This window comes from Etheostoma cragini, chromosome 19, assembly GCF_013103735.1.
Source record: "Etheostoma cragini isolate CJK2018 chromosome 19, CSU_Ecrag_1.0, whole genome shotgun sequence".
Taxonomy (NCBI): Eukaryota; Metazoa; Chordata; class Actinopteri; order Perciformes; family Percidae; genus Etheostoma; species Etheostoma cragini.
The window spans coordinates 9,362,218-9,389,747 of record NC_048425.1 but is presented as its reverse complement, the minus strand read 5'-3'; the positions used below and the strand labels follow the sequence as shown (position 1 = coordinate 9,389,747).

The following is a 27,530-nucleotide window of genomic DNA, read 5'->3' as shown; positions in this document are numbered from 1 at the left end:
TACACTAAAATATCTCTACTCTATCCGACCGATTGCCACAAAATCTGGTTAACACATTAAAGTCCTCCGCAGGATGAATTGTGAGGACTTCAGTGATCCCTTAACTTTTCATTTACCATCAACAGGTCAAAAAGGACGCTTTGGTTTATGACTAAACAGCTGCAAAGCTACAGACATTCCCATTCGCTTTTCAAGCAGCCGTTGAATGAAAGGCTATTATTCTTGAAAAAGGTAAAGGAATTCCTTTTTTGCCACACTTCTTTCAGTTTTCCAAAAGTGCAAAATGCTTTTAAAGTCAGTAGCTTCATGGGAGTGGATGGGAATCAGAGGGCCACCTCTGGCAGCTGTGTGGAAACTTCCTTCTGTTAGCCCTTTGATGGCTGCCCCTACCCTTCCTCCTTCCCCATGGCTGCCGTTTGTTTGGACACCAACCTCCTAAAGTCAGCCACCTCCAACTGACACGCTCACACACACACGTAAACACACATGTCAACGCTGAGTCAACGCTTGTGCAGGAAGGATGCAGTTGTTATCGCGGCCCCCGCTCAGGGTTGCTTGGTCGGTGGGGGCATTTACACGACAAATAAGGCAGGAGGAAGAGGAAAGGGGCTGGACCCAGGGCCAAGCGTGCCGGCTACTTTGAAAGTAGTGCGTTTGACGGTAACAATCGCCTCTCTGTGAAACCTGTACCGTCTTGTGCGTCTTGTATCTGATGTAAATGCCGGGAGGAGGCTGCAGTGTTGAGGATAAATACCAGCCCTTGTCTTTTAGGTTGCATGAGTCATTGGCCAGCAAATCAACGCAAGATTCATCCATGGGAAACTTTTGCCAAACACAGGAAATAAATAAACCAAAAATTGCAAGGGGCACAGCATCGAGAAAGAACTACAAAGGGTGTGTTCCACATCTTTGAAATTGAAAAAGGAAGGGTGAGGAATGTTAAAATATGTTGCCTAAAGATGCCAAAGAAGAAAAACAAAGAACTGTCTTAAAGGTGAACGTCGCTGCAGATTCTCTGGATGCGGATAGCATTTCAGGCTGTTCATCTCTGATATGGAAAACAACAAACCCAAACAAGGGTTGCTTCTTTTTTTTTTTATTGAAATATGAACTTTATTTCACCCATACAAAATAAAAAGAATGTTAAAAGTTTACAATACAGTGTCAACTTCAACTGCCCATTTGGAAACATTTCATACTAAGACTGACACATGAATGGGAGCCCCATCTCTGTTTGTAACTGGATACATTTAAAACAATCTAAAATGTTAAAGATAAAGGAGAAAGTTACTCAAAATTGGAGGGGTGGCCAGAATTGAAACGAGAGAGGACAAAGGAGATAAACAACTTTAAAAACAAAGTTATGGTCCAAGAGTCACAGTATACTTCTGATTGGCAATTCAGGGGAAATTTAATAGTCGTTTAAAAAAAAAAAAAAAAATGTACAAGGTCCAACTGCCAGAGCACCTAAACTCTGACAGCGTGAAGAACAAACAAACCAAAAAAAGAATCATTAACCTGCTGATATGGTTGACTTTTTCATAGTTCTCTTGATAAAAACGTGAATTAAAAAATAGAAACTAATTCAAAGAAGCTGTGGTTAGCTAGCTAACCTACAGTAAAAATACACCTGCTTCCGTGTCTATGTTACAGCCTGACAATTGGACTGACTTGCAAGTTGTGCCGAGGCCGGGAAGTAGGGCTCACATCTTAACAGCAGTATTTCATAGCCAATCGATTACATGGTAATAGAACACTTCATGGGTCAGACAATGACCTCCTTTCCCTTCCACAAGTGCAGATCACCTACCATATACTTTTGATGCCCTGAGCTCATCAGTGGTTGTTTTGCATGTGTATGAGCATCAAAGGCTAGAATAAGGCTTTAACTACCACTTAGATTTTTCTTTTCCACAGTCAACATTGAGTGACTAATTGGTTCACTTCATAATTGTTACTACAGAGGATCGAGGAAGTAAAGAAAAGTGCCAAAAGAAAAAGCTACAAGGAAAACACAAACCACACCTATCCTGTCTGCGGGGGATCACGGCAAAAAACAACGACGACTTCCATTTTTAATAGTCAAAATAGAACGACTGACTTTTTTAAAAAACATCCTTCTTGGATTCTTCCAATTCTTTTTGGATAAAATAAAACCTTTAAAAAAAAAAAAAAAAAACAACAACCAAAAAAACATGTAATATACAACCAGTTTTCTTTGTCCTGCGGCGCTGTGTCTTCCAGCCAGCTGCCGAGGGCTTTGCTGTCAGAAGGCTGCGCTGTAGAGTCTTTCCCTCCTCTGCTCAGAGCAGCTACCGCGACAACCACGTAAGAAACCAAAAATAATGTTGAAAGAGAGTGTGTGTGCGTGTTTGTGCGTGGCGGAGGAGGAGGGAGCTAGGAGTCGTAGTCTTCGTCGTCGTCGTCGTCCTCCTCGTTTTGGTGCGGCTCGGGGCCTGGGGGAGGCGGTACGATGCTAATCATGGAGGGGTGGGGGGCGAAGGCCATGCCGCCCTGGGGCTGTGCGGGAGCCATGCTGCCCATGTGCATGTACTGGGGGGGCGCGTTTGAGCTGTGGGGGTACAGGCAGTGGAGTAAAACCAGGTGTTAGGAGTCAATCAAAATCATTTATCACTGAATCGTCGCTTCTGCTAAAAGCTCTCAAGCCTTGTAACAACGGGGCGTTTTTAATACAAAATAATAATAAATACATAATACTGAACCATTATTATTACCGTATCTTTGTCTAAAATATTGGGAAAAGCTGGTTAAGTTTTGATGCTCACATCAATTTTACGTTCATTCAATCCAAAAACCCCAAAAAATCCCAAAACGGCTTGGGTGCTGCGCCTAAACTTTATACAAATGGCACCCTGCATGCTAATTACACAGCCGACACAGATGAGACCCCCACGTGATGTTGCGCTCTAGGGACGACGTTTTGAGGTAGCCGAAAAAGGCAATTTGGTCGCAAACAAAACCAGTGGTGAGTCGGTAGTCTGCGTTCTCCGACCGCAGAGACCAAGGTGCCGAGTTGTAGAGTGAGTGCACGTCCCGAGTTTTCATCTTAGTAATTCAAATCTCCATCACTGATATTATTTCATTTATTCACTGGGTTTTACATCCCTTCTTGTGTTAAGCATTCTAACATTCATCTTTCCTTTATTTGTGTTTTCATTAAACACTGATTATGGGATTCTGTTTGTTTTGTTCATTGTCTATGCCGTTCAATTTCCTTAACAGGAAGCGCTTTGTGCTGCATTTCTTGTATGAAGGGTGCTGTACAAATAAAGCTATTAGTATTAATTATATAGAGTATGTAGCAAACAAAAACATCTAGATTTAATTTTATACCAACAGAAAATGATACAGTATGTGAGCAACTGCAAACAAACGTTGAAATGTCACTGCCGATATAACAAATAGACATAAACATGGATTTTCAAGGACCCGACCGTTATCTTTTAGGATTCTTTACTCTGGAATTATGGCGTCGCGAGTGCAGCGCAAGGCTCTGCGTCTCCCCAGTTTTTTAAGATATCTCAGAATTCTATGCACTTTTTTTGCCAAATGCACATTTAGTATTAATATTTCAACAATGGACTAACATGATCATACTGCATTCTGTGTTTTATGTCTTCTTTTAAGCACAAGCTATAAAAAGGAACGGCACTTTAATGATTACACTACTGGTTAGATGTAAAAACTGCATTTTGTCGTACCGGTGTCCCTACTTGTGCAATGACAATTCAATTCAATCTAATCTGAATCTAATCTAAAGATGCTTTACCACCATCCAAAATGGTTCTGGTTTTCAGTAGTGAGAGGCTGCTCCATGTCCAGCAGCAACAGCATACTGATTTTATTTCTTGTGTGTTCTATATTCTGCCCCCTTTCCAGTGTCAACAACACTGTATACTGAAAACCTGCTGAGAATGTGTAGATTTGGCACACAGAACATGTTTTAACATTGTTTCTAGTGGGAAAACAGCTCCCTCTCCCTGTTTTCGGCTGTAAGGTAATCCACCGGAATCTGAACAGGTGGCACACCTTGTTTAATTCTTCGAGCAGTGGGCTTCCAGTGGACTTGCAAGTCTGGCATTATTTGCCATTTGCCATAAAGTGAGATTATTTAGATTTTAAAAGAACAAATAACACATTCCCTGTCTTACATATGGAAAGTGGAGATGATAAGCAATAAAACGAGCCGTTCCTTGCTTCAATCCAATCAGAGGTTTGGCCTATCTTGGTCTGGTATATCGACTAGCTCATGGTCATTTTAGCAACCTTTTGACTGTTATTATTTTGGAACTCACATAACTGAGTGTGTTCCCTGACTTGATGGCCCTACTTGTGCTACTGTTGCACCAGGATTTATAGTGCGTTCCATTTACCTCGGAATCTTAGACGCCGGAACTTACAAGTCGAACAGTCGTTGTCCCATTGTTCAGTGAAAATCCTGTTTCTACATATTTTGTGATTTCTCAGATGAACTGCATTAAATGTTTGTTTTTCTGGCCTCCTACCTCTGATGTTATGTAAACATTCAAAACGGAACTGTCACAAAGCAGCAAACGGGGCTTATTTTCCACAGCTCAATTCAAGGTCCCGAGACACGTGGTGTTCACAGGACAGCGACGACAGCATTTACATGCACCAAAGCCAAACCAAATTCCCTCCCTTGTCTAAGTGTCCTACGTGTCCTTTATATTTTTTAATCGTCATTGCGATATCTACTGCAATAACCACATTACGACAGGCTGTAAAATGTCGCAAAAGACACTCAAACGAAAATGTTGTGTTAGTTGAAAGAAAATATTGTAAGAAACCTGCACTTCAATAAAAGAATATTATAAATAATTTCCTTTCATTTGTTTTAAATTCAGCAAGCAATGTGTTTTTATTTTAACAGAATCTGAAAGCAGCAGAAAGACAGAACTGAGTTCACTTTGTTTGTTTGTTATCTGTTTGTTAACCGCAAGTAATATCATTATTGCTTATTTTCCTCATACCGTGCAGCCCTGATCTAGATATACAGAGTCTCAATACAGCCCGTCTGGGCCCGTACCTGTGAAACCTGGATGCAGCCTGCTGATTTGTGCTTGACTGAGAGCCGTCCTCCTCGTCCCCGTCTGTCTCGCTGTCTTCAGAGTCATCCTGTTTCCATCACAAGAGACATACCAGTAAGCCTTCTTACCTCCAACACACACACACAGAAATCATTTGGAATGGAACTGGACGCTAATGAATCTAATGATATTCCATTATATTTTCATTTTAATAAACTCCCACCTCTTGCTCTGATTCTGTGCCAGACAACTTCTTGTCCTTGCCTTTGGAGCCGGCCCCCCCATTCTTGCGGCCAGACCCTGGTTTTCTACCCCTGGGGGAGAGAAACAAAAAAAGGAACAAAACGTTACGTGCACCTTTTAGATAAACAGAGACAATTGGGATCCAGGGAATAATGAGTCCAATACCGCTTGTAGAGTTTACTTTAAGCCATTTATATTCAAAAAAGCTGCATCTCGACATGCCTCATTCCTATAGCTGGGACTACGTGTCTCAATATCAGGAGCTTACACTTTAAATTGAATCGCAATCGAATCAGCCACAATCTTTAGTGAAAAGAAGTCATCTAACTTATTTAATTTATACGATGCTCTCTGCCAAGCGCTCTGCTTCAATTTAGCTGCAGAGCCAGTAGGATCCGACAGTCAATAATGCCGTTTTTCTTCTCTACCATCCTCAATAATTAGTGTGCCCTCTCGTTTCTTGTTCTTTTCTGTTCTGTAGTAAATCTACAATCACAAAATGAAAACAGTAGTAAGAAATATATATCCTCATTCTATTATGTACATGCCAAAAGTTTGGACACACCTTCTCATTCAATGCGTTTCCTTTATTTTCATGACTATTTACATTGTATATTCTCACTGAAGCCATCAAAACTATGAATGAACACATGTGGAATTATGTACTGAAAAAAAAAAGTTTGAAATAACTGACAACATGTCTTATATTCTAGTTTCTTCAAAGTAGCCACCCTTTGCTCTGATTACTGCTCTGCACACTCTTAGCATTCTCCTGAAGAGCTTCAAGAGGTCGTCACCTGAAATGGTTTCCCAACAGTCTTGAAGGAGTTCCCACTTGTTGTAGCACTTGTTGGCCCTTTTGCCTTCACTCTGCGGTCCAGCTCTCCCCAAACCATCTCGATTGGGTTCAGGTGCAGTGACTGTGGAGGTGCAGCACTCCATCACTCTCCTTCTTGGTCAAATAGCCCTTACACAGCCTGGAGGTGTGTTTGGGGTCGTTGTCCTGTTGAAAAATAAATGATGGTCCAACTAAACGCAAACCGGATGGGATGGCATGTCGCTGCAGGATGCTGTGGTAGCCATGCTGGTTTAGTATGCCTTCAATTTTGAATAAATCCCCAACAGTGTCACCAGCGAAGCACCCCCACACCATCACACCTCCTCCTCTGTGCTTCACGGTGGGAAACAGGCATGTAGAATCCATCCGGTCACCTTTTCTCCGTCGCGCAAAGACATGGTGGTTGGAACCAAAGATCTGGACTCATCAGACCAAAGCACAGCTTTTCACTGGTCTAATGTCCATTCCTCATGTTTCTTGGCCCAAACAAATTTCTTCTGCATGTTGCCTCTCTGTAGCCGTAGTTTCCTAGCTGCTGTTTGACCACGAAGGCCTGATTTGCGCAGTCTCCTCTTAACAGTTGTTCTAGAGATGTGTCTGCTGCTAGAACTCTGTGTGGTATTCATCTGGTCTCTAATCTTAGCTGCTGTTAACTTGCGATTTCTGAGACCGGTGACTCAGTTGAACTTATCCTTAGTAGCAGAGGTGACTCTTGGTCTTATCTCACTGAGGCGGTCCTCATGTGAGCCAGTTTTGTTGTAGCGCTTGATGGTTTTTGTGACTGCACTTGGGGACACATTCAAAGTTTTTGCAATTTTCCAGACAGACTGACATTCATTTCTTAAAGTAATGATGGCCACTCGTTTCTCTTTACTTAGCTGATTAGTTCTTGCCATAATGTGAATTCTAACAGTGGTCCAATAGGGCTGTCGGCTGTGCATCAACCTGACTTCTTTACAACACAACTGATGGTCCCAGCCCCATTAATAAGGCAAGAAATTCCATTATTTAACCCTGACAAGGAACACCTGTGAATTGAAAACCATTTCAGGTGACTACATCATGAAGCTCATTGAGAGAACACCAAGGGTTAGCAGCACTATCAAAAAAGCAAAGGGCTGCTACTTTGAAGAAACTAGAATTTTAAACAGGTGTTTTGTTATTTCACACATTTTTGTTAAGTACATAATTCCACATGTGTTCATTCATAGTTTTGATGCCTTCAGCTAGTTTCTACAATGTAAATAGTCATGAAAATAAAGAAAACACATTGAATGAGAAGGTGTGTCCAGACTTTTGGCCTGTACTGTGTGTGTGTGTGTGTGTGTGTGTGTGTATGTATGTAATAGCTTTAGTTCATTTAAATTTTTAAATCATCCTGGAAAAGGTAGAGGTAACCTTGCTTGTGTCCATATAAGAACTGTCGTCCTGTTGAGTGATTAATTTATTCCATGTAATAGTTAGGGTGCATGCACTTATCAGAAATGATTAAGTGTTGAGTTGACAAGTCAAACTATAAACCAGTTTATAGTTTATCAAACATAGCTGTGTGATACACATCATCTTATCCTGGACTAGCCTTATGTGGAACAGGACCTTGCTGATCTGAGTTTCCTAGAGTCAACCTTAAAGTGTTGACTCTTTAATTCCTTGCAGTCATTGTGCTATACAAACATGTTGGGGTGTGTGTGTCTGTCTGTGTGTGTGTGTGTTTGTGAGATAGAGACATACCTGCGTGGGACTTTTTCTCCTCCCCCCTCCGTGTGGTTCTCTTCCCCCTCACCCTGCATGTCCGGCACTGCTGCTACTAGGTCCTTTAAGAAATCAAACTGCTGCTCCAGCTCAATGCACTGCTTTCTGTGGAAAAACAGTTTTAAATCAGTACATTGCGTTCTCTGCAGACTTGCATGCATTCTGAGTAAAAACGTGTTGCCTTTCAAATTGAAAAAAGGATACACAGGGCCATTTGGCCATACAGAATCTGTGTAAGTCTGTCTGGCGCCTGAGTTTTACTTACAGACAGGAACAAGGGAGTTGGTCATGTGCTGAACATCCCCTCAGCATCACTATAACATTAACACTCACAGGCGTACTGACCACAATATAACATACGGTATACTTTACCTAAATCCAGAAGAAATTAACATATAACTTTTCCAGCTACATGCATCCAAAAACAATATTTATTTTGATTTCCTGTTATTCCTTAATTCACATCCGTGGTATGTCAGTGAGAATGAACGGAGCAGAGTGTGACTACCACACAAGTCCAACTTCAACACAATGCAATTTAGATCAGGTTTCTTATCAAGGTAAAAACACAGAAAACTTACAGATGTGATGTTGTCATAGTCTTTGCATTCCTAGACTGGGTGACATGACAGGCCTTTGTAAGCAATGATTCCAAAAAAAGCTCCAGGGCTCTCGCTGACGTCCTGGCTAAGGAAAAAATGATGCAGCAGGTCTGTGTCCATTATTTGAAATACTACCTGATAGATTGCCAATCCACAACTTGTACACAGAGTTAAGCTTGGGTTGACTAATGTTTGTATTATTATTTTTACTGATTAATCTGTCATTGTTGTTTTTTTAATTATTAGTCAAGAAAATGTCAACAAACAATGCAAAATGCCCCTTCAGCAAAAGCAGCCACTCTCCATATTGGAGAAGCCTGAACCAGCAAAGGTTTTGCCGATTTTAACGATAACTAACTAAAATCTTGATTTCTTTGGATTGAATCAAGCAATTGTTTCAGCTTTCAGACAGGTCGTTAGTTTGAGGTCCCTTGACTTAATGAATGGTACAATTTAGATCAATTCAACATCATTCTGTGCATTCAAAACACAGACAGATGATCAGGAAGGATACAAATAATAACAGGTACTGCTGCAGCCACTTTGCCTATTTCTTCATCTGTCTGCATAATCTTCTTAATCCTTGCCTGTAAGAAGAAAAGCTTTAGTATGTATGTGTGTGTGTGTGTGTGTACAGTGATAATTTGTGTAAATACATTGACACAGAAGACTTCAAGATATATGTATCAAAACCCACCGCTTGTTAACCAAGTTAACTTGTTACCAAAGTACAGTAACGTTGAAGTTACAAGACATTTTTGAATCGTCGTTCGCCGGTAGGCTATCATAAGAGGAATTTCATAGCATGCATTTAAAAAAAACATTCATTCACACACAGAATTATTTTATTTAGTGTGTGCACTATTAAAACCTCAAAAGTTTGCTAAATGTCCTCCCATAAACAACAGATTTGCTGTATTTTTAACCTTCAGCTTTCCTTAGCCAGCCATGCTAAAAACAACGATAATTGGTGGACTCGCTAGCTAGCAAGCTACCTAACTTACCTAGCTTGCTTTAAATGTACCATAACAAACACTAGGATGAAATGTAAGTTAGCCAATTCATTTGAACCAGCGAGTTTGGTATATATTGGTAAGAATGTAATTTACATTTTAGAGGAAAAATGCTTGCGTTAAGTTAGCTCTCTGGACTACAAAACAGGCCGAATCCCAGTCAAGCTAGCTTGGCAAGTTAGCTTTCCATCATACAGCTTGCTAACGTTGCTAATCTCAACACCGGTTCAGCGAAGTTTAAACTTACCGGAGGGAATCTGGCGTTGTATTTCTTCTTTTTGCTGGGCATAATTTAATTACTTGGGTGGCTTACCTAAAATAAAATGGAATATTTTCTAGAGTGTTATTCTATATCTTATATAAATCACATCCACCGCGCACACACAAGATAGCGATAGCTACCCTGCTAACTTGCTAGCATGTCGTCACTCGTTGTCAGCAGGTCCGCTTGGTTCCGCATGGTCCCAGAGCCGTCATATTGGAGCAACTTTGTAACGTTACAGAAATATAACGTGAAAATGACGTTACTTTTTATCTAATAATTGTAAGACTATTGGACTTCATAACTAATGATTACAAATCAATTATGAATGCGTGCTGTACATTTGCCGACACACACATGTATATGCACATTTTAGAAACGTATTTAAATGCAGAAATAATGGACCTCGTTCTGCAGTCGGGGTTTACTCCGTTTGCGCCGAATTTATCAAAAGAACAAGTTTCATTTCCTAGGTAACGTTACGTGATTCAGCACAATTCTACATGCGAAGCAAAGCAATGACGTTACAGTCACACTGTCGGACATCTGGATGGAGTTTGTTATATTGCTCTTTGATACAGCTGCTTTGTGCAATGTAAAAATGTATCAAGTCAATTTTGTCCGCTCTAAGCACCGGTATGAATGGGCTTGGTGTGTAAGATGTGTTGTTAACACTCGTGTACAGTAGGTGGCGGTATTCACCATCACACAGTTTGGAATCCGCCATTCAGAAGAAGAAAAAGAAAGGACAGCCGTCCGTTGGGCTGTGCGATAAGAAAACAACAACACTGGACAAGAAATCCTAACATCTGCAGGTAGCTAACTCTCAACGTCACTAGTTTGAGATCAATGTGCGATTATTCCTATTGTACCCATGTAAAGTATGCATGTTATAACATCAGTTACGGGTGTGATCGATAGCTGGCTGTAAATAAACTGTCTCCAAATGTGTGCAGAAGGCGGAAATGAACGATAGCTAGCTAGCAAGCTAGTCGCTACAATTGGAGCCAAGCAAGCACGCTTCCGTCGTGTTTAGCGTTAGTGACATGCCAACTGTAAACGATAACGTACACAAACGACATGGATAGCTACTTTTCTTTGGTAAAATAACCGTTGGTAGACGTTAGTTATTGAATAAGCTTCGCTAATTGGGCTTGCACAGGGTCAGGAGAAACAATAATATGGTTCATCTTAACAGTTAATATGATGTCAGAACGTGCAAGTGGGTTGGTAAATTTACGTGCCTGACGAGTGAAGTTGTGTTTTACTAACTTGCCATGGGGCAACCCTTACTGTTGAACCCTGTACACACATTTAAAGCGTAATTCTTTCCGTCTTTTAACAGGATACGGTCCCGGGAGTGTAATAGCCTCACACTGAAATCATCATGGAGGTGGAAGGGCCCCCTGCAGAAGGCGCGGTGGAGTCCCCCTTTACTGCAGAGACCTACGCCGCCGAGGCCATGGCTGCAGACATGGACCCCTGGATTGTGTTTGACTCGAGAAGAACTCCCAGATCCGAGTTTGATGCCTGGCTGGAGAGCAACGGGCCCTCACGAGTGTACAGATTTGGTGATGAGGAAAATGGTGTTAGCCCTGTGGGCTGGATCGCCGTGCTGGGCCTGAACCACTGCCCCAGCACTGGAGATGTTACGGGTCTCCAAGAGAGCTGGGAGAAACTGTTGGCCAGCGGGCGGCCTGTCAGCTTCCAGACAGTAAAGGAGCTGGCCCTGAACCACGGAGTGCTCACAGGCAAATGGCTGATGCACTTGGACTCTGGTTTCAAGTTGGACCGCGCCTGGGAGTGTGTTGCCAGAGCAGCCCTGGATGGCAAGATCTCCCTCGTTAAGGTCAGTCCCCATAATCCAAAGGGAGAGGGCAAGCAGGTCATTTGTGCCTACAACCAGAACTTCACTGACGAGAGCGAGGTTCTGAGGCTGGACTCCATCATCCGTGCCACAGGGGTCAAATGCCCTCTCGCCTACAAGCCTGACGTGTACACATACCTGGGGATCTACAGAAACAACCGCTGGAAACTTGGTCCAACCATATATGAGAGCAAATTTGACCTGGAGTCTGTGCCCCGGCGTTCCCACATAATCAACAAAGTCACCAATCTGGAAGTAACTTAAGCCTCTCAGAACAAGCGCGCAGTTTTGCAGAACGGGTAAATGAAGAGGCAGTTGGTGCGGTTATCCCATGAGCCATGTTGTGCAGTACAACACTAAAATGGTTTCAAAAGTTAAGTGGTTGAAATTTGACTTCAGAGTTCTTCCGTTTGGCATAAAAGCACTAAATCTCATTTCAGTTTTGTATTCTCACGCTCTGTTTCCTAAGTGACCTGAACTATTTTCCCTCGTTATTAATTATAATGCATACATGAGAGAATATTTGTATACTTGATGTTCTGTTGCTGATGGACAGGGTGGCAGAAGAAATCCTTGATTTGTATGCTCAAAAGAACATTTGCATCCAACGAAGATTTTGTTTTTTACAATTTACATTTGTTTGGCTTCATTTTTTTTTTGGTGTGTCCTGAACCACGCTCATAGTTGTCAAATAAAATCTTCTTCTGAAAACCATCTTAATATGTTGTGGTTTTTATTGACAAGAAAAAGAGTGTTTTGGAATTTTACAGAATTAATCATTTATTACAGCAAAAAAGGCATATAGCATAATCTGCTTACATCATACCAGTATAAAACAGCATCTTTTCATCTTAAAGCATCTTTACTACAGAGTAAAGCAAGCTGACTTACAGGTCTGAAATTTGAGTCAAACTGCAGCCATTTCTATATAAAATAACTGTAGAAAAACTGATTAAAGACCAGAAGAAATTACACAAAAACGAGATCTGATACAGCTCGATGAGTGTGAACTTCTCTGCTATAAGCATGTACTTATAAATGTTGCTGGTTTGATAATTATATGTAGACCTTCATTTGGTGCATTACTACATTTTGTTGCGACTCAACAAAGGAACCTGCATATGCAAGTTAGTTACTGCCGACCATCACAACACGTTCAAATAAGTTTCAAAGTAACACATGGAGATATTTAATTACGAGGATAATGGACATCATTAGCATAGACTTACCTCTACATTCTGATTAACACCTACCGCATTGTTAAATCAAAAGGAAGCCCAAACACACACATTTCAGAGTGACAATCACAATAACACTGACTTGAGGCCTGTACCACAGAGCAAGATTTGGCGTTTAACGAGGTAACTTCAGGTCCAACCCGGGGTTTTCTGTATCACGACAGAGGATCACTTGTTACAGGGTTTAATCGCCGTGGTAACTTGTGCTAAACATCTTAACTGTTTGGGAGCAGGTCATGTTGGAGATTAGAGATCAAGCCGTGTAAAAGCACCGCCTACTGACCAATTAATCGGCCTATTCGGTTGATAACAACGCCACCGTTCTTAGAAGAGCCGGTGGTGCATGAAGAGAGAGAGGTGCACTCAGAAAAGTGAAAACACGCAGAGACCGACAGCCCCGTTAACATTCCCTGATGTGTATAGGTATAAAAGATTTTCAGCGAAGGGAATTACATACAGTTTAGGCTTTGTTGGCTTCCAAGCATTGGTTTAAATTATGTTTTTAAATTCTTTAATTTGATTGCATCCCACTGCCAGGGTTACAACTGAAATAATAGGCTAAAGCAACGACAGTTTATGGAGAGCTAAAGTGTAATCATGGTCAGATCTTGGTCCTGACTGATGGAGAAGTCTTATTGATAAGCGTTGGGATTTACGCATTTACAGCGTCCGATTTTTTTTCTTCCAGCTTTCCTTCCTGTTTTAGGAAGCAGCGACTGTAATGCGTTTGGTCTGTAAAACCGTGTGTTTGTTTTTTATATTTACGTAGAACAAATTTTGCTCTTCTTGTGTAAAATATGCGGCTCTGGTAGACGTTTGGCGATTAGTCATGCTGTGCCAACACCGCCTCTTTTATGTGAATGTGCATGCCGCTGGATTGGGAAACCCTGGGTTGATTGAACTAGTTGGTAACCACCGTCAGGAACCAGGTGATGCAGGACTGTGGTTGTTTGGGTTAGGTGAAGCCGGGTAACTGAAAGAAATCCAGGGTATGTTGATCTTGATTCATAGTACAGGCCTCAGAAGTCTTCAGTAATCGGATCAGATTGTCCCTATACAACAAAGTTAATGATTGATGCTAAACAAGGGCGACAAAAACAATCTGAGTATGTTCAGTCCTGTCTTTTATATCATTTGTCGGTCAAACTGTCTCTAAATGCCTGGTAAAACCCTCTAATAGAACTCTTTGTAGAAGTCTTTGTTGGTGTTTCCACTTTATGTTGTGCTACATTCTGTCTCTTACAGCCCTTTTATATCCACCTTGTTTCCTTTTTTGTCTTTTAGAACAACAAAGGACTTTCAGTTCAGAAGGTAAAAAGGGCCGATATAAGTGGTCTATGTAAATAAGTCGGTAAACAAAACAAAAGTTCATGTGCACAAACTTTAAGTCGGGTGTCCCGACACAAACCCAGCTTGGCTTCCATTATTAAAAATGGAAATAAGACGATCCTCGTCAGCGGACATCAGCTCATCAAGCTCGTCCAGCACAGCGGGCCGGTGGTTGTTGTTGTTGGATGGCATGTCGATCAGGCCCTCGTTCTGGAGCAAGTTGACGATGCTGTTGGGGTAATTCATCCAGGTGCTTCCTGGGATGCCGGCGGGGTCAAAAGTGTTCTGGGATGCCGTGCTGTGGGCCGCAGTAGAAGAGCTGGAAGGGGCAGCCTGTTGGCATGAAGCTTGAGCCAACATGGAGCTGCCGTTTCCACTCTCGCTCATGAGGGCGGGGTTCAGAAGGTCCTCAAAGTCGTCCATGTTTAGGCTGTCCAGGGCGCCTGGGGCCTGGGCTTCGGAAAAGCTCGGGAACTCTGGCATATCGTCGTCCGCGAGTGGTGTGTCCACCCGGAACTGAGAGCCGTGCATGGCGAAAGAGCTGCCGGGCTGTGAGGAGGCCGTGCTCCCCTGAGAAGCTGCAGACTCCTGGGCCATGGCCGAGGAAATGTTGGGGAAGAATTCATGAAGGTCTGACAGGTTGACGGTGGAGTAGTCTTGGTTGGTGGTGGAAGTGGCGGTAGAGGAGCAGGGGGGGGCTGTCTGGCTCAGTGTGAAGTTGGACACTGGAGTGGCTTTGGGCTGGGAGCCCAGGTTCAGGCTCTCCATGATCCTCCATGTTTGGTTTGAGGCTGCAGCAGAGTTGGAGGTGGAGGCCTCCATCTTGGGCTGGCCTGAGAAGAGCTGGCCTGGTTGATAGGAGTAGGAAGGCTGGGCCTTTGCTCCCACGGCACCAGGGGGCAGCCCAGCTGCTGGAGACACACACACAACAACAAGGACATTGAGTTCTGCTACTGAAATTCTTGTAACAATGTTTATGCAATAAACTACCTACAAATCATCATTTTAAGGTTGATTTTGAATAAGATTAATTGACTACACTCTGCTCATTCTTTCACTTAAGGATATTTTACCCAACTTCCAGCACTTCCAGACTCTTTTTTTATTTTTTTATTCCAGGACTAATACATTTAAGTAAAGTGATTTTAAGGAACGGCTGTTGGAGGTTGTTTTTAAGGGGGTAGTATGTTTTCTACATTATAGAGATGTATAGAGATTTTTTTTTTAATAATAGGAAAATAAGCTTTGTCACCTCTATTCAGTGAGGAAAATAAGTATGGTGAAAAACTACAGGAAACGTTCAACCTCTGTAATTGCAAACAAAGGCTTCTGTACCAAATATTAAAATGGATTTTCTCAGTAGTTCAAATACTTATTTGCAGCTGTATCATACAAATAAATAGTTTTAAAAAAAATCATACATTGTGATTTCTGGATTTTTCTTTTTTAGATTATGTCTCTCACAGTGGACATGCATCTACAATGATCATTTCAGACCCCTCCAGGATTTCTGAGTGGGAGAACTTGCAAAATAGCAGGTGTTCAAATACTTATTTTCCTCCCTGTATATAAATGTAAGACTATTTAAACAGACTCACCAGCTTGGGACGGAGCCTTGGCTGTGACTGCTCTCCTTGCCGGGCTTATGTGCCGTCTATCTTGTGGAATTGTCACTGAAATTCAAAACAGACATGATTAAAACATATAGCAACTACAAATCATTTTCTTAATATTTTTCCTATTTAAACTTATTTTGTTTTCGTTTAATACACAAAACAAAATAAGGGTTTACTTGCAAAATAATCCTTTTTTATAATCATTAGAAGCCAAAATCGTAATCGCGATTACAATTTCTGATAGTATCGCCTAATTTAAGTAGCTCATGTTACTGTATTATGGCAATAGTTAACTTCATTTAAGATTGTATGTGGCGTATTCTTTTATTAGGCTTAGGGATTTAACGGTAAACCATGAGAAAAATGTTGACGATAACAATAACCGTTTTCATTTAAGATATGAGTATCGCGGTGGATAACCACGGTGTGGACACCCTGTGTTTAATCCTTCCCGGGTTCATCCGAGTCTCCTGAAGTTGCCGCACAGGCGCACTGTGTACCCTCCAACGTGTGTTGAAGTTGGAATCATGGCGGGAGGAGGAGATGACAGCGCTCAGGACATTTATCAGCCCTCTAAGAGGACTAAGTCTAAAGCATTGGCATATTTTGGTTATTATAAGAATGCAGGACAGTTGACTGAAGATAGTTATCCTGTCTGTAGAACGTGCAAGAAAAATGTTACTGCTAAAGGGAGGAAAATACCAGGATAATCCCATAAACCGTTTATAATTTTGCTCACTATAACCGTGAAGTAAAATTTTCATACCGTTACATCCCTAATTGGGCTGCAAGTGTTCAACCAAAACAAGTTCTTTCCTAAGACCTTGCAGCGCCACTGTCACCGAATCCGGAGCAAGACCATTCTGATTTATTTAAAGCAATGCAAACAACCCAGAGCAGGTTTTTTGTTATCCTATCCTGGAATGTATGTCCAGTAGTGCTGCTCCATATGAGGAAAATATGCCATATGTGATAAAGTTGAATATCACAATAATAATGAATAAACAGATAATAAAGTGTCTTCAGTTTTGTCTTTCTGCTGCTTTCAGTATTCTGCTACAATACAACAAATATGCAATGTACAAATTGATCATTGGATTGAACACGAAAGACTCAGATTCTCTCTTTCAACTAACACAAATAATAATCTCTTTTAGCAACATGTCCCAGCCTTTTGCGATGTTTTTAATGCGCCAGTTGACATCGCGATGACGATTTAAAAAAAAAAAACGATATTTTGTGCAGCCCTAATGTGTGGTGTAGACAGACCTTACTCCGCAGCACTGTGGAGATAGATCTGGCAATGTGAGACTGCCCTTATACATACTGTACAGCAGTGAGCGTCATCAACGTACCACTAGACAGCATGGGCCCCAGCTTCAGGCTCTGGAACATGTCCCCTGTTCGCTTCCTCTTCTCACTCAGCCTGTATTCATCTACAAGGGGGCATAAATAAGCAGTTAAAAGACCGGGTCTGTAGAGTTGATCAAGTATTTTGAGAGATTCATTAAATTTCTCAGGAAAAGCTTACACGAGTCACTTATGCAACATCACATGGCAAAATGGGAACATTGCCTCTTACCTGGGTCAGCGGGCAGGTACTGGAAGTCCATTGGCTCGCTGACCTCGCGATCAGAGGGCCGGCGGAGCTGCATCTTGACTCTGATTGGCTCGGAGAGGTTAGTGTCGCGGAACGGCGGCGTGCGGAACACAATGGCCACCTGCCTGTGGACATCGGCCTGGGAGAAAGTGCCCTTCCCCTCCCAGGAGTCCTGGAAGAAACGCACCTCGATGTCTTCTACAGGGGAACAGACAACGGGGAATCTGAGAATGTAAACTCCACATGATAACCAGCACAATAACTGAGGGACAAAGTTGTATTTTAATTGGACCAAAGTGGGAAATTCCAGCACAACCTACTTAAATAGTATGTGAAAAGACGTAAGTAAACCTATGTTTCTGCAAGTTGCACTCTTAGATCAGACACTATGCAACATGACCTCACACAAATTGCAACAGAAACTCTTTCAACTGATTTAGTCTCCGAATTATTAAACATTTGCCAGATTCTCAGATACAATTTATAGGACAGCTGTAGAAAGAAAAGGGGGTAGAGAGAGGGGGGGGGGGGGGGGGGGGGGGGGGGGCTCGACAAGCAGCTAAGGGTTGGAATCGATCCCGGCCACTGTGGTAAGGACTGAGCCTCGGTACACGGGGCGCATGCTTTACGAGCTGAGTTACACCCCATTTAATTTAAATTAAACATTAATTAAAACCTCCACAGGGTTTCTGCAGGTATCACCAAGTCAAAATTAAGAATTTTTAAGGCCTTTTTAAGACCAATATGGATGAAATTCAAGACCTTTATCCCAACATCAACTGAGCCCTAAAGAATAAAATCTGTTTTATATCTATGGTTCAATACGAAAGCTGATTGGCTGCTATATAAATTGCATTTGTAGTCATAATACAGCAAAATGATATTTGGACTAGCGAAAGAAAAAACACCACGGAATTAAAAAAAGAAATACCGTTAGAGGTAGAGTTGCATACATGTAGCGACATTCAGACCCGTTAAAAATTATTTAAGAGCTACAACACAATACTTTAACAATTTAATTTAAAATGTTAAGGATTTAGATTTTGAAACGTTGGACTCCGCGGAAAACCTGCTACAAGAATAACTAAACTGAAACTATATTTACTGGTTAAAAACAAACAAAAAAAAAGAGCTGACAGCATGAATTTCTGTCAACTAACGTGACATTGAACCAGAGAAATCATAACTAACTAAAATTAAACAAATTAATTTGAAAAGTCAGCAATAAAATAAAAGGTATTGGAAATTCAAAACCATTTTGAACTTGCTATGACTGTGTTAGTTCACTGAGTCAACATAGAAACCCACTGTGTCTGTGAACATAAACGTAATTGTGCAATGTAGTACACTTTATAGTGAAAGCCCGGGTTCTAATTCTAAAGAGAGAGACATATTTTGTTAGGGAATGACGTGCTGCAAAGGGTCCTGGACGGACTCGAACCTGGGCCGCTGGCCTGGACTGAGCCTACATGCTGCATGCACTCTACAAGGTAAGCTAGAGGCCACCCCGGAGTCGGAGCTCTATTTCATTGTACACAATAAATACTTAGTATCAGTATATCTTCCCAAAACAAACCAACCATCAACTGAGAAAAGCACATACTGTACAGGCATATTGTACCTTTTTGCACTTTGTCACACAGCAGAAAGATTTCATCCCCTCCTTTGCAACTTCCAGAGTTGCGGTTGACTCGGCAGATTTTTAGCTCAGCTGTGTTTGGAGCCCCTTTGAGACAAAAATAAATAAAAAAACATGTGTAAATACATATAAATACAAATAAGTACAACAGCAAGGCTACAGATTAACCAGACACCTTTTAAATAACATAATCCTATATTAGTCCCACAGGAGGGACATTTGCAGTTAATGTTAACATGCTACAGCAGCAAAGGGGTGTGTACAATAACACAAAGCATCAGTGGAAAAAGCAAGATATAACAAATAACCAGTAGAAAAGCTGAATATAATAAGTAGAGAGACTTCATGGTTATATTCACAGCACATAGGAAATGCGGAGGAATTTGGGCTGTGACTGAAAAGTCAATACTATGCACATTAAGCTATTCTAAAATTTTATTATTTCCTCTGTATAATTCCCTGGTCTTTTTTGTTGTTACATTTTTATAAATGCAATGGAAGCAGTTCCTTTTTTTCTTATGGAGGTGTTTATGTAGCTTCTCCATCTTCTCCAATTTTAATTTCACCCCAGTGAAGCAGAAGGCAAAGTGCTTGATTTGTGTACTGTATATTGGACCTCATATGTTGTATGTTTGTGCTTGAGTTGACTCATATGTGTTTCCCACTCACTGTTGTCAAAGATGGGCTGCGACACCACGGGGTCCAGAGAAAACAGCTCCCCGGTCTGCAGAGTGATGGAGGCCTGGAAGCAAAGCCGAACCGAGTTCAGGTCAAATTCTTCCTCCCACACCTTTGGCTCGGGAACTGCAGCCAAGACACAATGGGGGAAAGGGTGGGGTTCACAATCAGGCAACACAGCCGTCTGGCAAAGCACTGCATCCTGTGGCATGTAGGCAGTATTTCAATATCAGTTGAGGGTGAAGCTAACAAATTGCACTTCCTGTTACAGTGTATCAGGGACACTGTAGGTAAAAAAATTATAATTATGGAGCCAGGGAAAGGGCTAATATTCCCAGAATTTTTGATATTAAAGTCGTGAATTTACAAATAAAAAGCAGCAATATTCTCTGAGATTACAGTGGTACACTGACGAAAAGGAACTAATTAACCAGAAAATAAGATTATGAAGTCAGAAATGTGCACAAAAACTCAATTACCGGCTATTACTGCTTATGCTAACTATCCAGTTAGCTAGTTCTTAACATAGCAAAAGTAAAAGCTTAACTGGCTACAGCTTAAAATACAAATATGTTGCATCAATAGGAGGACAGAGAGATATACCACACGCTGCATAAAATGTACCCATGACTGTAGCTATCTTGACATTAGCCAAAAAGTATTTAGCTACAGTATTTTACCAGTGTCTTGTATAAGAACAGTCATTTCAAGCTAGTTTGTCAGCCTTGCAAGAAAAATCAAGGTAGCAAAAATTGTTACTGCACAGTTAGGAGCGCTGGCAAACTGCCGGTGCTAGTAGTAATTTTTTAGGCAGAATGGGCCAATTTTATTTTGAAAAACAGATGAAATGACGACATTATTTTTAAACTCTCACTTTAAGATTTATTGAGCAAATTTTGGCTTCAGATTAGATTCTTTCTACTTTTATCAGTAACATTTACAACATAATTATCAGTTCATTACAATAACAGTCTTTTGTTGGAGATGCGGGATAGAGGGTGGCCCATGATCCTGTTTTGGACCAGGATACATGACAACCTATGGTAGGGACCCAGGTTCCATCTAGCCCAAAATTTGTTCTGGGAGATGGGTCAATCCTAAATGGAACGGGCAAGCACATAATAAGCGGGGTCCAGACTAGTTTAATGATAGCCAGACAGATTATTTTAAGAGGATGGAAGAATAAAGGGGGGTCGTCAGTCCAGGAGTGGGCTTGTGAGATGGCTAGGGTGGTGGCGTTTGGAAAACACCGTCTAAACCGTCTGATCATTTTGTGAGTTGTATGTTTTGTATGTTGTTAAAAAATTTAAATTGTTAATCACACAACAAAAAATAGTCTTTTTGTGTGAGCAGGACATTTAGGGACTCTCCCCACACTGCACATTACCTTTTCACACAATGATAGCAGTGCCTTATGTCGCACGCTCTTCTTTCAGCATGACCACTTACTGTTGAAGGGGTTATTTTTAGTCTGCAGCCTACAAGTGATGGCCTCATTCACGTCCTTCTTCTTGACACACTGTATGCCCAGGTTCTGAAAACTGAAAGCAAATACAGTCTAAGACCGAAACCAAGACAGACAGAAACTCATAGAACTCTATTTCTGGGTTGTTGTTTTTTTATGTGAAACAAAATACTTTGGTCAACGCCCAATTAAAAGTTCACACACGGTTTAAGTTTTCTCTCTATCAACCCTAGTTATAAACTTCTTTGCACAGCCAAATTTAAAAGCCACATGTAAAAAATAAAAAATGTAGAATCATCGCTATGAGTAACTGACCACTTCCACCAGTTGAGAGAACTCGACTTGACTTTGAGTGCACTACCAGTAAACGATATTTTAGACATTCAATTCCATAAACTTGTTACCAGCTGTTTAACAGATATTCTATTGTATTAGTTTGTTGTTGTATGTGTATCTGTTATTTGTGAAATGTATATAAAACTAGGGCAAATGCAAAAGTGTTGATTTTGATACCAGTTCCTGAACAATACTTTTTTGCAGGATAACAATTTTATTAAATCCATTTTAACAAAAATTAATTACAACACTACGGTGCAAATGGTGGTTTTCCAGCCTGCCTCTACGACGCAAACAAACAGCCAATTCCAAACATTATTAGATCTTGGCAGAAGCAGTCTGCATGCTTATTGGCTCACTAACTCTGACCAGATTTACTCCTACGGTATTGAAATTTGGTGTTGAATGACGAGGCATTTTCGATACCGCATACTATGTAGGCAACTTGGTCGGTACCTAAAAATATCAAAGTTCGCTACCCCGCCCTACACAAAACAAAATCATATGTTCATATTACTTGCCTATATCTACTGTAAAGTGTGCAAGAAATCTTTGTCGTTTAGACATTTACCATATAGCTCTTTTCTAACTTTTTATCAATGCAATGTACATTTTTCAATGTGAAAAACAAATGACTAATATAAACAAGTGCACTGGATCACTCTGTAATACAGTACTGCCAGTACACACTGTTTACATTTCGTCATAAAGAACAACAGACGTAGTTCCCTCGGCCCAGACTGACTGGTTAAATTACGTAATAATAAACATTACGTGATTAAAATCTTGTCTCATCTTGTCAGTCGCCGTGCTTGCGCTTTCCCCCCCACAGACCATTAATACCTTCTTTACTCCCTTTTGCTTAGGCCTGCTGTAATTATGAATGTAATTTAACTTATTTACATTTTTTACCATTGTATTTTAGGATGCCTACTGACAACTGGCTGAGGACTACATATGGAAATGAGCCATAGAGGCTAAATAGCACAAAGGAGACTGTCCACGACATTATAAACTAATAAACTAAACTACTTATTTTGAGCAGAGGCAAGTTTTGATTGTCCCACAGGATACTAAACTGAAAAGAGCAAGCAGAGGCAAAGTCAACTTGTCTTTAGGTAGTTAATGTTTTACCAAGGCGACAGTAAACACGTCATCTCCAAAGAAAGATAAAACCCTTATCGTGGCCCATCTCTAACAAATGGCACCTTGTTTTAATGTGAAACATCCGTTTCCCCTGAGGCAACTTGGTGTCCTTTTCAACACTCGCAAAAAGTGGCACCGCTTCTCTAGATTATCTCTTAAGTGCACAAGAAAGAGAGCATGGTGTCTCTGTCACAGCACAACGTAAGCCACACATCCACTCTCCGGTCTACCTGTGTATCCGTCTCTCCTGCAGGTCTGCCTCATAGTAGCCATGTTTGCAGTCTTTCCCAACCAGTTCGTGGGGGTGAGGCTTGTGCGGTGCATTCTTTGTCACCAACGAGATGCGAACACGCAGCGGCCCGCTGTAGTTGTGCACCTGTAGGAGGAACATGCCATACGTGATTCCAAATAGAATATGGGCACTCGAGATGCTTACAGTCTAGTTAAAGGGCTGATCCCACTCTCTATGGCAGCCTACTTCTCAAACACACATACTTCATCTAACCCATGAGTTCTATGTTTCTTCCATTATTTCTTTTCTGTTGTTAATATTTATTTTATGTATTGAGCTTGTTTGCTCAATTTTAACTGTTCCGTTTACTGTATTCTCTTGAACATGCCTTTTTGATTGTGAAATTGTGAATAATTGACATAAAAAAAAGAAGAAGAAATAAGTTCTTAGTAATGTAGCTCCTATTCCACATTTTGTCCTACACAACAGCTCATAATACTTGGATTTACAAATGTTCTGTTATTTCTTATTATATGTTATCATGGCTGGAATGAATCTCAGCGACTGATCAGCCAATAGGTTTAAGCGTGGTTTATGCTTGTGTGTAAAAATCAGCGCCGTGGCCCCTAATTTGTAGCCTGATATGCACCTCCCAAAAAATGTGACCCGGCCTTGTTTTGTAGCATCTCATTTCCCCTGACTCATTTCCTGGTTCTCCTTCTTTCGTAAACAACATGAAATCAACCACAGGGTTAACTGTTCCTACAGTTAAGCTACAGATTTCCCACCGTGGTCAGAAAGCACAGGGGAGACACTTTGTTTCTTTCACTATGACTCTAGAGTGCCTCCTCTGAGGCTAATCAGACACGCACGCCATCATGCACGCACGTACGCCTCCGCAGAACCAAATACTACACTTCAGGCCCTAGCTGTTTGTGGCTTCTACAACCAACAATAATATATTAAGAAAAAAGTAGATCCTTCACAAAGTTTTTTTTTTGCTTAACTTCAAAAGGAATAGTAAGAATCGTATGGGCTACTGTTATGTAATCTTAACTACATTAGGTGGATAACAACTAGAAAACATCTTAAATAAGTTGCACCCTTCTCACCTTGATAGCTGGGTGGGTCTTAGTGGTGTCGTTGCTCTTCTCTCCGGGGATGCTGCCAGCCGAACGGCCCTCACATTTATACCTAAACCTCATTCCCCTCTGCTTGGGCTGCTCGATGATCTCTATGTAGGGGGTCGCCGCTTGGACTGATGGACAGGTGGAAGGAAGACAGGAAGAATGGGACTTAAATGCAGGGTCACTGGATAGTGGAAATACTAAATAATACAGCATCGAGACTAGGACTGGGCAATACATCGATATTATATCGATATATGAGGCTCGATATTGCATTACGTTACAATAATGTTGTCAATTTCTGAACTTACTAGACTGTTGTAACTGCTCTATTATTTGCCTTTTACCCACTTTGTCATTATATCTTCATTATTGATGATTATTTATCAAAGGTCTCATTGTGTAAATATTATGCAAAAGCACCAATGGTCAACCCTACAACATCGCCGCACTATCGACATCGGTGTATTTGGTCAAAATAAATGTGTTAATATTTGATTGCACAGGTACTCTAGATTGTGAAACATTGCCGGTCGACCTGAATCAGTGTGTCAGCACAGAAATAGCTCTGTCATTGGTAAATAAAACAAAATGTTGAAATGTTTATTTCTGAAAAGTCTGCAAAGTCATCGCACTGGTTTTTATAGAAGACTTAACAACTTCCGGGAAATTGTTTCTTACCTGGGTTGAGTGGGGTCAGGCCCCATCCATACACACCTGCGGTGGACAGAAACGAGAAAAGACATGTCAACCACTTGATAGTTGAAGTCTTAGAGCGATTAGTGGTTTACCATCTGCAGTACATGTCACACGGCATACAGAGGCTGCACCAAATGACAAATACCAAAAACTGCTTTCAGCACATACTTGTGGTTTAGTAAGAGCCTGTCATTTGTGTGCTGTGGTCAGGTCGGGGGGGAAATCTACTGGACACTGCAACATCCAAAAGAGGTAAAAGGGTGCTGAGATACAAGGGTTTCTTGTATGTACAAGGTTTTTCAGCTAAATATAATAACTCACCACTAAACTGCCCGCCAAGCGCGGAAAGAAGAAGTGCAGACTGCAGAGTTAGGCAAACAATGACAGACAGGGTGTGATGTCAGTGTCAAATTACCAGCCTTGTTGCGTGGAGCCTCCATTGTAAATGAAGAGCAGAAGGCAGCGCTCTAGTTTCAGCCACTCGATTCAATATGAATTGCTGAGATTCATAGCAAGATGTGAGGTGTGACAAAAGATCATTTGGTCAAAGCTCCACCCGCCAGCTAGTCGGACTTGTTTAAAGTGATATGTGTAGTTCATTCCAAGTTGCAACATGCCTGCTTCCCAGCCTCAGACTAAACTCATAGAATGACAAAGCATGAAGGCCAATAGGTGTGTAATAATTACACATCCCTCCCAATTTATTGAACCTGATGTTGTTAAAGAGAAAGTAATCTCTTACCATAAATTGGCCTTCATAAATCACTAATACTAAATCAGAGCCTAAGCTCGTGTGAGTCACTTTCCCTGGAGTTGCCCAAACAAAGGCGTCACTGCTTCCACATGTTGTTGACTTGTTGTGATATGGATTTAGTACCTCATCAATGTTACTGTCCTCTTTCTATACATATGAATAAATCATGCCTATCGACAATCTCGATCTATTTTTGGACGGAAGGTCTGTAAAGTGGAAAACATGTGGAAAACACTCAATTCTAATAATGTATCCAAATTCATTATAGCCATAATAAAATCAGGCTATTTTGTTTTGATTTGTTTGCAAAGCAAAGGTTATGTGATATAAAATAGACACATGGGCAGGTTTTAAATTGTCACAAGATCCTCATCAATTTGGCATACATATGCCCCACTAAAGAGACAGTATCTCACTACAACTTGGACGAAAGTATGGTGGGTTGTTTCTATAATTTCCGTCCACTAAAAGTAATGCTACAACCGAGGTGGGCGGTTTCTAGCAGCTAGAACCAATAACAATTGGACAGATTTTTAATTAAAACGAATGCTACCTGTTGGCCGAATTCAACACAATGTATTAACACTGACATCCAAGAAAACTGTCTATCCCGTATTTCCACAAATAGACAAATAACCATAACTTGACACATCTTCGAACGAGGTTTGTCATTTTCAGTCACTATGGGGAAATTCATGAGTTGGACTAACCCAACAGGCCTTTGGCAGCTTAGTTCACACGTGCCAGGTAAGTAACACACAGAGGAATAAAATACAACCAATGTAACCATTGTAAGTTTCACTCGAATATGGCAGGGATAAGTAACACAGGCACAAAATATGTCATACTTCCTACTGTACGTTAGCTAGCTAACTATCCGGGAACAGCAGACTCCCCCTGTTAGCGCAAACCAGTGATGGCGGGGCTTTCCCCTGTGCGCAAAACAACTCCCTGTACATTTTCTTCTTCTATGTATTATCGAAGTAAACAGGCCGAGAAAATAAACCCAGCTCCACTTACCGTCCATGGCCGTGTCCGACTCACGCTTCTCCGTCGACAGCACTGTTTATTTGCTGTTTGTTTTTGTCTTTTCAGCTAAAAGACGCGACAGTGCGGACTCCAAAACTTCTTGACATTGCTGTGTTCTATCGCCCCCTTCGCTCCACCCACGTCTGTGTACACAGAGCGCAGATAGTAAAGCTGGACAATACAAGGCTTCCGGTAAAAACTATCCAGAAATAGTGTCCCGCTTTATGTGTAATCACGCGGACTTAACTATTTACAGGAAGGCATTGGACTGGTGCATGAAAAGGCCACTTTATTATCTTTATCAAAATGTCTTTCTGACACTCAGTAGGCTATACATAAATTACTTCTATTTTCCATTCATTTATTTTCTCAATTATTTGAAATCGTTGAATAGTAGTAGCATATCACATCACAGCATAAAGAGTGTAATTTCAACTAAAAAAAGCTATAATCTTCTTGCCTGTAAATAAAACTGGGGCACTTTAAATAGGCTATAATTTTAATATAGGCCTACTGTACAAGGACATTGAAAATATATTTTTTGTGTCAAAAATATCGATGCATTTCCTTAAAACAAAAAGTTTGTTTTTTTACTGAGAAGGGATCAGAATAATGTTGATGAGATTGTTCATGGCAAAGTGTTTAGGTGAAACAATGGACACTGATCTTAATTGATCAAATATTGAAAAGCAGAAATAAGATTGTACCTTACAAAAAATGTTAGCCTACAATGAAAAGACTACAATGTATTTCATAAGCTGTGTATTCATTTGGAGCCGTTAAAGGTAAAGGAAACATCTGATGATCTTCTGTTATGTCTTTTTTTAAGCTTTTTTGTAATTTTATCCGTGAACCTGTGATGTTATTGTCTCCTTTTTTATTGGAGGTAATATTTCACATGGTCATTTCCGATTGTGTCTATTTTTGGATATTGTGCTAGGATTGTAGGGGGTGTTTATGAACTTCAAAAAATAGTACATAATGTCTTTTAAATTG

At 40.9% G+C, this 27,530-nt stretch overlaps 3 protein-coding genes and 1 long non-coding RNA gene across 7 annotated transcripts in view; 2 read left to right on the top strand and 2 right to left on the bottom strand.

Moving 5' to 3' along the window:
- LOC117934882 overlaps positions 1-27,530 on the top strand; it is a 120,791-nt gene that overhangs the window by 49,001 nt on the left and 44,260 nt on the right. The window contains exon 2 of the long non-coding RNA XR_004654584.1: positions 25,939-25,946. This is a non-coding gene — a long non-coding RNA (uncharacterized LOC117934882). The remainder of the gene's footprint in view (positions 1-25,938; positions 25,947-27,530) is intronic.
- Positions 1,847-10,074, bottom strand: drap1 (DR1-associated protein 1 (negative cofactor 2 alpha)). Of its 2 annotated transcripts, none has more exons than XM_034856885.1 (7): positions 9,765-10,074; positions 9,019-9,091; positions 8,484-8,577; positions 7,882-8,007; positions 5,293-5,383; positions 5,069-5,157; positions 1,847-2,572 (listed from the first exon to the last, which is right to left on the bottom strand). In XM_034856885.1, exons 1-7 carry the CDS (start codon positions 9,804-9,806, stop codon positions 2,398-2,400), a joined length of 690 nt encoding a protein of 229 aa, XP_034712776.1. In that variant the 5' UTR covers positions 9,807-10,074; the 3' UTR covers positions 1,847-2,397. The 2 variants fall into 2 exon arrangements, with proteins under 2 accessions (XP_034712776.1, XP_034712777.1); XM_034856886.1 differs by lacking the exon at positions 9,765-10,074 and adding an exon at positions 9,509-9,726.
- c19h11orf68 (chromosome 19 C11orf68 homolog) lies at positions 10,193-12,276 on the top strand. Its single transcript, XM_034856873.1, has 2 exons — positions 10,193-10,595; positions 11,126-12,276. Exon 2 carries the CDS (start codon positions 11,167-11,169, stop codon positions 11,908-11,910), a length of 744 nt encoding a protein of 247 aa, XP_034712764.1. The 5' UTR covers positions 10,193-10,595; positions 11,126-11,166; the 3' UTR covers positions 11,911-12,276.
- rela (v-rel avian reticuloendotheliosis viral oncogene homolog A) lies at positions 12,413-26,785 on the bottom strand. Of its 3 annotated transcripts, none has more exons than XM_034856749.1 (11): positions 26,526-26,785; positions 24,734-24,769; positions 24,038-24,183; positions 22,924-23,069; positions 21,196-21,287; positions 19,738-19,872; positions 19,051-19,155; positions 17,412-17,627; positions 17,185-17,265; positions 15,812-15,886; positions 12,413-15,124 (listed from the first exon to the last, which is right to left on the bottom strand). In XM_034856749.1, the coding sequence occupies exons 1-11, from the start codon at positions 26,530-26,532 to the stop codon at positions 14,268-14,270; spliced, it is 1,896 nt and encodes a 631-aa protein (XP_034712640.1). In that variant the 5' UTR covers positions 26,533-26,785; the 3' UTR covers positions 12,413-14,267. The 3 variants fall into 3 exon arrangements, with proteins under 3 accessions (XP_034712640.1, XP_034712641.1, XP_034712642.1); XM_034856750.1 differs by having other exon boundaries at positions 12,413-15,121; XM_034856751.1 differs by having other exon boundaries at positions 12,413-15,118.

What these genes read in the sequence shown, in the direction of transcription:
- drap1 (XM_034856885.1), bottom strand. Translation starts at nt 9,806, where the DNA reads ATGCCCAGCAAAAAGAAGAAATACAACGCCAGATTCCCTCCG. An exon ending in ACTATGACAACATCACATCT is followed by an intron (nt 8,008 to 8,483) that starts GTAAGTTTTCTG and finishes GTTTTTCCACAG; the next exon opens with AAAGCAGTGCATTGAGCTGG. An exon ending in GCTGCATCCAGGTTTCACAG is followed by an intron (nt 2,573 to 5,068) that starts GTACGGGCCCAG and finishes GTACCCCCACAG; the next exon opens with CTCAAACGCGCCCCCCCAGT.
- c19h11orf68 (XM_034856873.1), top strand. Translation starts at nt 11,167, where the DNA reads ATGGAGGTGGAAGGGCCCCCTGCAGAAGGCGCGGTGGAGTCCCCCTTT.
- rela (XM_034856749.1), bottom strand. An exon ending in CCTGACCCCACTCAACCCAG is followed by an intron (nt 24,184 to 24,733) that starts GTAAGAAACAAT and finishes CCTGTCCATCAG; the next exon opens with TCCAAGCGGCGACCCCCTAC. An exon ending in GGGGCCCATGCTGTCTAGTG is followed by an intron (nt 15,887 to 17,184) that starts GTACGTTGATGA and finishes TTTGAATTTCAG; the next exon opens with TGACAATTCCACAAGATAGA.